Source organism: Morus notabilis, unplaced genomic scaffold, assembly GCF_000414095.1.
Source record: "Morus notabilis unplaced genomic scaffold, ASM41409v2 Scaffold97, whole genome shotgun sequence".
Classification (NCBI taxonomy): domain Eukaryota; kingdom Viridiplantae; phylum Streptophyta; class Magnoliopsida; order Rosales; family Moraceae; genus Morus; species Morus notabilis.
The window spans coordinates 426,165-437,643 of record NW_010357090.1 but is presented as its reverse complement, the minus strand read 5'-3'; the positions used below and the strand labels follow the sequence as shown (position 1 = coordinate 437,643).

At 38.8% G+C, this 11,479-nt stretch overlaps 1 protein-coding gene across 1 annotated transcript; it reads left to right on the top strand.

Moving 5' to 3' along the window:
- Positions 1-7,490: 7,490 nt before the first annotated feature.
- On the top strand, positions 7,491-8,896 carry LOC112091203. Its single transcript, XM_024164223.1, has 2 exons — positions 7,491-7,858; positions 8,026-8,896. Exons 1-2 carry the CDS (start codon positions 7,491-7,493, stop codon positions 8,894-8,896), a joined length of 1,239 nt encoding a protein of 412 aa, XP_024019991.1.
- Positions 8,897-11,479: the final 2,583 nt, after the last annotated feature.

Genomic DNA, 11,479 nt, shown 5'->3' with positions numbered 1-11,479 from the left:
CCAATGAAAAATTTGCTCATCTTTCTTTTCAATTTCCAATTACTTCACATGCTGATGATATCGAATTAGATTATGGATTATTCAAAAAGCAGAACGAATAAGACAAGCTCTCAAAACAACCTAAAGAAAATTTAGAGGAATGTCTATTTATGGGACATAAAGATTTATACATATCTTTTAAAATCTATTTATGGGACATGAAGATTTATACATATCTTTTAAAACATTACAAAAATTTTGTACTAACTTTCTTCTTTCATATATTAATATAGGAGAATGACACAAAAAGAAAATTCACAAATTCCCTAATTTTCTGCCAAAAAAGAAAACATGAGCATGCATATTGTATTACTGGTTCCAGCTTCATTACATTTCATCAGGCAAATTAATTATTTATAAATCAAGGCTCCATTCGTTTCATTAATTCGAGTCAAACTCAAGTTTTTACTATAGTGTTTTCTCTCACAAAAAAATTCATATTTAACTTTTTGTGTTTCAGTATTTTCTTTCACATAAATTCACTTTTCTACTCAAGTTGAAAACTCGAACTAACGAAACAGCTCAAAAGTAAAACTTTGATTAGCTCTTTTTTTTTATAATGTTTTTCTCCCTATCCAGCTTAATTAATTACATTTGATCGGGTTGATTTATTATTTAAGGTAATTATGTTAAGTTTTAGTTTTGATCATCTTAATTATTTGAAGTAATTTGAGTTTTAACTTTTTTTTCGCAATTTATCCTTTTTCCTTCTAGCTCTTACATGCCGGTACTTTACGCCTTCCTCCAGGCCAGCAATCTCTTTTCAATCCAAGAGTTGCTTGACAAGAAAGCGCCTTCCGGTTAGCTTAAATTAGTGTTAGTTAAACATAGCGGGAACCTCATAACTATGCAAATCCCAATTTCGGTTCTGATGCTTCGCGGGGAGGAATTGTTGATCGAACTAATCGACTTGCTTTTGAGAAGATAAAAAATCTATTGATTGAATCTTTCTGTGAAACAAATAATTGTGAGGCGGCAGGGCATCCCAATTTCTCTTTGGGTCATGGTAGCATAATCCAAATTATTGCAACAGATGTCCGGCAACCAATTACTCGATGTCCAAATGATCCGCTAGTCAAACCTGACCCTATATATGTTGTAAGGGGTGGGGGATAGGTGGTGGATTCAAAAGGTGCATGAGTGGTGACATTTAAATAAATTTTTTAAATTTAAATGATATTCAAAACATATTTTTTGTCTTATTATTACTTTTTAGACTAAAGTTAATACATATTTCAAGTCATCCTTAAAAAAATTTTAAAATTTTTTATTAAAAGTCATTTGATGAATAAACGTTTAGTAAAGTTTGATTCCATTTCACAATGGATAACATACATACAATAGAAAATTAATATTTATTTTCATAAGCTCAATCTAGTCCACTAAAACGTTAGTGGTAGTTGGAAGCTAAAACAAATAAGTTAGCACTATACTTTTGTCATTACCCTTTTGTCCGGTATCTAAGTAAGGTTTCTTCATTTTATATCATTAATACTTCTTACTCCAAACTGCAGAATACAAGAATATTCTTACATATTAGTCATATATTGTTTGTATACAAACATAATGGTCCTGTAAATTTGTTTTACTCGAAAATACCATTCGAGAAGCACACATCAGGTTTACAAATTAAAGGACGTATGAACTGGAATAATTGATTACTTCACATTGAAAAAACAAAGAAAAAAAAGAAAAGGAAAACAAAACTCACGTATGAGCATTAATGGATATAGCAAGTGCACTAAAGGCTGATTTGTACGAGGTATTAGGGAATTAATTACAACAGATTTTCTCTGTATTTTAAATTCTTGTAATTAGTTGTAATATCCTTGTAATTAGTTAGAATCCCCTAATTCTAGGATAGTTTCCTATTTTTGTGTTTTGGGTAACTCACGGCAATGCACAATTTTGTGTATATATATTCATTCTTAATCAATGGAAAAGTTAAGCCATTGTTTCTCAATATTCCTCTCTCTATTTCAACATGGTATCAAGAGCCTAATCTTCTAGGGCGTATTTTCTTCTCTCTTTTTTTTTTTTTTTTTTTTTTTTTTTTTTTTTTTTAAAAAAAACCCGACTCCACCCCCTTACCAAAAAAAAAAAAAAAAAAAAAAAAATCTAAAACTACCCCACCAGTCTCCTCAATGGCTTTTGATGCGACCCCCTCTTCCACCAACGACCCTATCACCATCCAAAAGTCCCAGGATCCTCAACATCCCCTCCTTACAATCAATCTCTCCAATATCTCCAAATTGTCATCCACCAATTATCTCACATGGAGCCTTCAAATCCAATCTCTTCTTGAAGGTTATGATCTTCATCACTTCATTGATGGCACTCATACTCCACCACCACCCACTGTCACAGGCAATAAAGACTCGTGCAGGTGAACTTGCTCTTCTGGGGAAGCCCGTTGATGATGAGGATCTTATTGATTGGGTTCCTGAAGGACTCAGTGATGAGTACAAATCCGTTATTGATGCAATTAATGCCCGTGAAACGTCAATTTCTTTTGCTGAACTCCATGAGAAACTTCTCAACAAATAAGCATCTCTTCAGACCGCTCAACCATCTTCTCTATCACTACCAGCAACGGCAAATCCCACAGCCTTCCGTAATCGTCCAAATTGGCGTCCACCAGCCACTCATCCATAACAACCAGGCCCTACGACTACACTTTCTCCTCATGATCAACGCCAACCCAAACCTTATTTGGGTCGTTGTCAAGCATGCGGCATTCAAGGACACACTGCCAAACGATGCCCGATGTTTCGGCTTGTCACTAATCAAATATCCCCGACACCTCATTCTCAAGGCTCTCAGTGATATTGCCCCTCCACACCCTGACAACCACGAGCTAATCATGCTGTTCTTGGGAACAACACCACTCCTACTTGGCTGCTGGATAGTGGATCATCTCACCACGTTACGTTTGACTTGAGCAATCTCTCTCTTCATAGCCCATATCAAGGATCTGATGATGTCATGATCAGTGATGGATCGGCCCTTCACATCACCCATACTGGTTCTACCACCATACCTACTTCCTCTTGCACATTTACTTTACAAAACATTTGTGTCCCTTCCATGAAAAAGAACTTAATTTCGATTAATCAATTTTGCACTAATAACCATGTTTCTGTTGAATTCTCACCCTCTGGTTTTTAGGTGAAGGATCTAAACACGGGGGCAATCCTTTTAATGGTGAACCTAAGGATGGCGTATATGAGTGGCCGACCACATCCCCTTCAGTTACCTCTTCACCGTTGCTTGCATTTTCCAGTGTCAAGACCACTTCGTTCGAGTGACACTCTAGACCAGGCCATCCATCATTTACTATTATGAAAAATATTGTTTCCAAGTTTTCTTTACCATTATCTAGTCCGTTATCCTCTTCCACACATTGTAATGCATGTTCATGTAATAAAAGTCATAAAATTCCATTTTCTTCTTCTACCTTAACCTCATCCCATCCGTTTGAACTTCTCTTTTCTGATGTATGGATCTCTCCTGTTTATTCTGTTGATGGTTTTTAGTACTATGTTATTTTTGTTGATCATTATACCCTGTACATTTGGTATTATCCACTTAAACAGAAATCCCATGTGTATAATGTCTTTCTGCGCTTCAAGGCATTAGTCAAAAACCAATTTAAACACCGAATTGTTACCCTCTATTCAGATAATGGTGGCGAATATAAAGCCCTTGATAGTCTTCTCTCCACCAATGGTATATCTCATCTTACTACACCACCCCATACACCAGAACACAATGGTATTTCCGAACGATGTCATCGTCATATTGTTGAAACCGGTCTATCTCTTCTCACACATGCATCGATGACTCTAACTTATTGGACTTATGCCTTTGCCACTGCTGTATATCTTATCAACCGTATGCCCACACTCACACTACATCTTTCATCTCCTTTTGAAAAACTCTTTGAGTCTCAACCCAACTACACTAAACTTCGGGTGTTCGGTTGCTTATGTTATCCGTGGCCTCGTCCTTATTCTCAACATAAACTTGACTCTCGTTCCACTCCTTGTGTTTTTCTAGGTTACACTTCAACACAAAGTGCCTATATTTGTCTTGATCTGTCCATTTCTAAAACATTTATTTCTTGTCATGTCAAATTTCTTGAAAACTCTTTTCCCTTTACCACTCACCAATCCCATCTCTCTCGTCCCACCCCAGAGATCATTTCCAAATGGCTTCCCCCGGTCCAAATTCTACCCATTTCAAGTGGCTCATTCAATACGCCTCCACAAAAGGGATTCCTCGTGTCAACATCTGTCACAAAATGCCTAAATGGTCGACCGACCCTCCTCACCAGTCGACCGTCGACCTCTGTCCACAGACCTACCTTTACTTGGACACAGTTTGGTTGACTGCCAAGAAACCACGATCGACCACTTACCACTAGAACCACACAATTCTGAGACCTCTTCTACTTCAACCACAGCTCAACCCACCCATCAAAATACCCATCCCATGACCACTAGAGTGAAAAATTACATCCACAAACCCCTAACCAAGATGAATCTCACTGCTGTCCTTTCTCAACCATCAGACAATGGGCCTTATAATGTTAACCAAGCCCTAAAAGATCCCAAATGGAGACAAGCTATGAATGATGAATTTGATTCTCTTGTTCGGAATAGAACCTGTGAGCTTGTTCCATCTACTTCTCTATAAAATTTTGTTGGATGTAAGTGGGTTTTTCATATTAAATGGCTTCCTGATGGTTCTGTTGACGAGTACAAAGCCAGATTCGTTGCCAAAGGTTTTCATCAGCGACCTAGAGTGGATTATCATGACACTTTTAGTCCGGTTGTCAAGCCAACAACAATACACCTTGTTCTAAGCCTGGCAGTCAGTAGAGGTTGGCAGTTGCAACAGTTGGATGTTAATAATGCCTTCCTTCAAGGCCATCTTTCTAAAGATGTCTACATGGCCCAGCCTCCAGGATTTGTTGATAGAGACAATCCAACACATGTATGCAAATTAAAGAAGGCTATATATGGACTCAAGCAGGCCCCACATGCTTGGTACCTTGAACTTCACCAGTTCCTCATTGAGACTGGGTTCACAAACTCTCATGCAAACACTTCTTTATTCATTCTCCACTCAGGTGACATTACTATATATCTACTTGTTTATCTGGATGACATTATTATCATAGGTACCAGCACCAATATTATTCAACGCTATATTGACCTCCTGGCACAAAGATTTTCAATCAAGGATCTTGGTGCCTTGTCTTATTTTCTCAGCATTGGGGTTCTCACCACTCCATCTAGTCTGTTACTTACTCAAAAGCGCTACATCACTAATCTTCTTGCCTGGACAAAAATGTTTGGTGCCAAACCTGTTACTACACCACTTGTTACAGATGGAAATCTTACACTTCATTCAGGTACAGCTCTGACTAACTACACATAATATAGAACAATTGTTGGCAGTCTAGAGTATATTTGCCTCAATCACCCAGACATAGCATATGTTGTTAACAAGCTTTCCCAATTCATGCATTGCCCGATGTCTGAACATTGAAATGCTGCAAAATGACTACTTCAATATCTGTGTGGCATATTGACTCATTGATGATTTCTTCATAAGGAAAATCCACTTTCTCTTCATGCCTTCTCAGATGCAGATTGGGCTAGCAACAAAGACGACTATACCTCTATGAGTGTCTATGTTGTCTATCATGATCGTCATCCTATTTCTTGGTCATCCAAGAAACAGCGTACAGTTGCTCGGTCATTGATAAGTGAGTTTTAACTCACTTATTTAATGTCCTAAAATTGGATAATTTACAATATCTTCAAGTTTTTAGGTTGTTTTAAATATGTTTGTGAGTGATTCAGGTAAACAAAGAAGAATTGGATCACTTGGAAGAAAAACGTCAAAAGGAGCCCGTTCTAGAGGCGCGCCTGCGCGCCCACATCAGGGACTCCAGCGCGCGCCTGCGTGCCCACATCAGGGAAACCAGTGTGCGTCCGCGCCCTGGCCCCCAGCGCGCCCGCACAACTTGAGGGGCGCGCCCGCGCACTAGGCGTGTTCCTCCAACTTCAGACACGCGCCCGCGTGCTATTCCTCCAACCCAGGCACGCGGCCGCACGCTCTGAGGGCTCTGGCAAGCTGAGGTGCCACTTTCTGGGCATATAGAATTTGGCTGGGCCGAGTGGAAGACATAGAGAGCGGTGGAGAGTTTTGAGACAACACAGACAAAAGGAAAAACCCTAGTTTTTAGGGCAGCAAATAGTTTTTTTAGGGAATCAGAGGAAGCTCTTAGAGATTGGAAGATGGACTACACTGAGTTTTATTTTTCTTCCTCTTCCCTTCTCTTGTTCTAAGACCTAGCAGTTTCTTTATTTTTGTGGATTTATCATGTATTTTCATATTTGTTTAATCTTGAATATATTTGAGTTTACATTGATGGGTTGCTAGATTTTTATGCTAGGGGACTTGATGTAACCTTGCTACGATTATGCTATGAATATTTGATGCTATTTGAAGTTTTTCATGCCCTAACATTTGTGCTCTTCTTTGCTTAATGCTTTAATAAATTGAAAGATTGATTAGAAGATTTAGATATGTGGATTTAGGCTTGAGAGAGTCACTTGCACATGTTGGGATTTGTTGAACACAGCCTAGGGAGTATTGGAATCGAGAGCTGAATATGAGCTAGGTAATCACAAATAAATTAGAGCTTAATGAATGCACAATTAACTTAATTAATAGGGATATTAATTAGGTGATTTTGCATATATTTGACTCGGCACTCGAGAGAGGGAGTTGGATTATTTTAGGAACTTCATGATTAATGTTTGGCTTGAGGGAAATCAATATCATTAAAAAGGATTAGAATAATTAGGCAAGGTGAAATCAAGGACCCTAACTACCTTATCATTATAGCCCCCTTTGATCCCAAAAGTTTCTTCCATTGTTTAATTTGCTCATCTAATTAGTTTAACATTTTATTTTTGTTTTAATTGATCTCATTCTCATGATTGGACTTGTCTAGATAAAACTGGGTTATTCTAGTTGCAATACTTAGCTAGAGATTAGGAACACAATCCTCGTGGGACACCACACTCACTCACTATTTTATTACTTATCGACCTCGTGCACTTGCGAGTAGAAAATAGGTGTTATTTTCGCACCGATCAAGTTTTTGGTGCCGTTGCCGGGGACTGGTTGTTGTTAAAACTTGGCTAATATTGTGATGAAATAGCCTACTTTAATTTAGACATTTTTATTTTATTTTATTTATTATTATTTTTTTGTTTTTAAATTCTTTTAAATTTTTGTTTGCTTGTTTGCCTTTTTGTTCTTGAAGGTGAATGCAAAGAGTCCGTAGCTTGGAATTATTACCTCATGACTTGGAGATTGAATGGACAATTCGTGAAATTAGAAGGGAAAAGAGAAATCAAGCACGAGCTATGGGTGTTCAGAATCAGAATAACAATAATAATGAGCAACAGAGGGCAATTCGGGATTATTTCAAACCCCCAATTCAGGAACACTATTCAGGTATCCGGAGGCAGACCATCAATGCCAAAAATTTGGAGCTGAAGCCTTCCTTGATCTCGATGGTTCAACAGAATCAGTTTGGGGGATTGCCCAATGAGGACCCGAACACTCACTTGTCCATGTTCTTGGAAGCGGCTGACACGGTGAAGATTAATGGTGTCACTGAGGGCACCATCAAGTTGAAATTGTTCCCATTCTCTCTTCGGGACAAGGCTCGACAGTGGTTGATGTCACTGCCAACATGGAGTATTGGCACTTGGGAAGAGATGACTGAGAGGTTTCTTGCAAAGTTCTTCTCATATCTAAGGCATCCCAGTTGCGGAGTGAGATTGGATCTTTCCGCCAGAATGACTTTGAGCCGTTGTATGAAGCTTGGGAACGGTTCAAGGACTTGCTCAGAAAATGTCCTAAGCATGGGTATGATGAGTGGATGTTGATTGACAGGTTCTATAATGGGTTGAATGGCCAATCGAGGACTATTGTTGATAGCACTGCAGGTGGATCATTGATGGCAAAGTCTATTCCAGAGGCCTACAATTTGCTTAAGGAAATGTCTACCAACAGTTATCAATGGTCTTCAGAGCGTTCAATACCGAAGAAAACTGCTGGTATTCATGAAGTGGGTCTGTTAATTTCATTGTCGGCACAGGTTTCAGCTTTGTCAAATCAGATTGTAGCCTTGACTAACAAAGAAGAGTCATTTAGCAGAGAGGCAGTGGCAGGTGCCAGTACACTTTTTGCACAGGATGAGTACACTCAAGAGCAGGTTCAATTTGTGAACAACAGGAACTTTAACTATAGGCCCAATCAATTGCCTAATCGCTATCATCCTGGCTTGAGAAACCATGAGAATTTCTCTTATGCCAACAATAGGAATGTTTTGCAACCTCTTCTGGGTTTCAACCAACAAGTGGTGGAAAAGAAACCTTTTGTGGAAGATTTGTTGAGTACCTTCATTGTTGAGACTAGAGGCAGGTTTAACAAGGATGAGGCTAGACTTGACAACATTGAGACACATTGTAACAACATGAATGCAACCATGAAGTCCCTTGAGGTGCAAATCGGTCAATTAGCCAATGCGGTTAAGGGGCAATCATCCGGCAAGTTCCCAAGTGATACGGAGCCTAATCCCAAAGACCATTGCAAGGCTATCACCTTGAGAAGTGAGGAAGAAGTTGAGGCTCCTAAGCCCCAAGAGGATAAAATCAAGGAAGAAGAGGTAGGATCAGAGCAACCAAAGGAGAGTGTAAGGCCTAAGTCGATCTCTTTTCTGGATAATCCTCCTCTCATCGCTCTTACCCTCCCGTATCCGTAAAGATTCAAAAAGAAGAAGTTGGATGCTCAATTTTTGAAACCGTATCCGCAAAGATTCAAAAAGAAGAAGTTGGATGCTCAATTTTTGAAGTTTTTAGAGATTTTCAAAAAGATCCATATCAACATCCCCTTTGCGGATGCACTTGAACAAATGCCTAATTATGTCCAGTTTATGAAGGATGTCATGGCAAAGAAGCGGAGGTTGAAGGATTATGAGACCGTCAAGCTAACGGAAGAGTGTAGCGCTATCCTTCAAAGGAACTTACCTCAAAAGTTGAAGGATCCTAGGAGTTTCACTATTCCGTGTACTATTGGAGATTCTCACTTCGAGAAGGTCTTGAGTGATCTTAGAGCTAGCATTAATCTTATGCCTCTGTGTGTCTTTCGAAAGCTCAGACTTGGGGAAGTCACACCAACTACCATATGTTTACAAATGGTAGATAGGTCTCTCACTTATCCATGGGGTGTCATAGAGGATGTGTTGGTGAATGTGGATAAATTCTTTTTTCCCACTGATTTTGTTGTGTTGGATATGGAAGAGGATCGAGAAATTCCCATCATCCTAGGGAGACCCTTTTTGGCTACTGGAAGAGCGTTGATCGATGTACAAAGTGGTAATTTGACTTTAAGAGTGAATAATGGGGAAGTGAAGTTCAACATCCTGAACACAATGAGATTTTTGGAAGAGAAATCAACATGTCACCGGGTGGAAGTGGTAGAGTCGTGCATCAAGGAATTCTTTCAAGAAGTAACCCATAATGACCCTCTAGAACACAGCCTCACTACATCCTTGAACATGACCGATTTTGGTGAAGATCGTTGTATTAAGGAAGAGGGTATCGTTGATAGTGTTCTAGCTCTTAAGGCTTTACCGTGTGAAGTGGGGGATAATGCTCAAGTGAAAATTTTAGAGAAGCTTGGTGAGTGCTTCATCTCTCCAAGCTCATCGAAAGAAGGGTTAGTGCTGAAACAATTACCGGAACATCTTCGTTATGCCTTTTTGGGTGAGGATTCTTCTAAACCAATTATTATTTCAGCTTTTTTGAACAAGGAAGAAGAAGAGAAGCTCCTAGTTGTTTTGAAGAAACATGAGTCTACCTTTGCTTGGTCTATTTCGGATATTAAGGGTATAAGTCCTATAATTTTCATGCACAAGATTCTCATGGAAGATGCTTACAAGCCATTTATTGAGCACCAAAGAAGATTGAATCTAGCCATGAAGGAGGTGGTGCGTGCTGAGGTGCTGAAGTTGTTGAATGCTGGGATCATTTATGCCATTTCAGATAGCTCATGGGTCAGTCCGGTTCAAGTTGTTCCAAAGAAGGGTGGCATGACGGTGGTGAAAAATGAAAATAATTAGCTCATCCCCTCAAGAACAGTGACTGGATGGCGAGTTTGTATTGACAATCGAAAGTTGAACAAGGCCACTAGGAAGGATCATTTTCCCCTTCCTTTCGTTGATCAAATGTTGGACCGGTTGGTGGGGTACGACTATTACTGTTTTCTTGATGGATACTCGAGCTACAATCAAATTGTCATAGCCCCCGAAGACTAGGAGAAAATGACATTCACTTGTCCTTATGGTACTTTTACTTTTCGGTGGATGTGTTGGGATCGACATGTGCCCTAAGGATAGAAAATTGATTCTAGGGATTTTCTGTAGATTGACATTTTGATATTAATAAAAGAGGTTATTCATGTTTAATAAGTGGTGTCCTATTTACTTTCATTTGTTGAATGTATGATTAATTGAGCAAACATAAATACTCCTAGGCTGTTGGTAACATATCGGATTACCGTTGTATACGGGGTCTACATAGAAGACATGATAATTCGATAACAGTCTAAATAAAAGGTTCGCAATCGATGGAATAAGATTTGGGGATCTTATTCATGTTAAGATTGTAAAGGTTATCTACTTCCTTGGAGGGATGGTTTGTCTTGACCATCGGATCGGTTCCAAGTAGAAACCTTGATGTATACCAGTATTGAGGTATGACATTGGACTGGACCTAAAATGTTAATTGATTCGGTTTAATAATTCTGTTTATAAGAATCAATGACGCTTTGATTATCATCCTTCATTAATCTTAATCCTGAAATGGATACTTGAGTTCGCATCCATGACTCATGCACTTTGATCCACTATAGGTGAGACACTGATAATTGATGGTTAATATACTTGTGTGTTGGGTGTATGACATATGGATGGAGAAATCAAGATTCATAGATACGGAAACCATAGCCATCTTATAGGGTGGTTCTTTCAATGGAGAATAATGGAACTTTAAGTTAAAATGATTGAAAAGGTAAAACGAAATAAGTCCTTAATTCAATCATGGATAACATATTGGGGATTAAGCGAGTGATGAATGATCATGGAAGAAGCACTACGTAAGAGAGCTTTCGTAATACGGTAGGCAAACGGGAGTTCACCTTAGACTTTTAGTGGTATAGTCCTGAAGTTGATAATTGTTAAATAATTAATCGGGGATTAATTTTTCACAATTATAGGAGCCTATTTACATATTTCCATCGGGTCCCTCTACTAGCTCATATAGTTCCACGAAGCGTCTCGGGATTC

Bases quoted from the DNA above. Each gene is read 5' to 3' on its own strand.
- LOC112091203 (XM_024164223.1), top strand. From the start codon at position 7,491: ATGGGTGTTCAGAATCAGAATAACAATAATAATGAGCAACAGAGGGCA. The intron at 7,859-8,025 runs GTTTCTTGCAAA...GTTGATTGACAG, and splicing joins TGGGAAGAGATGACTGAGAG to GTTCTATAATGGGTTGAATG.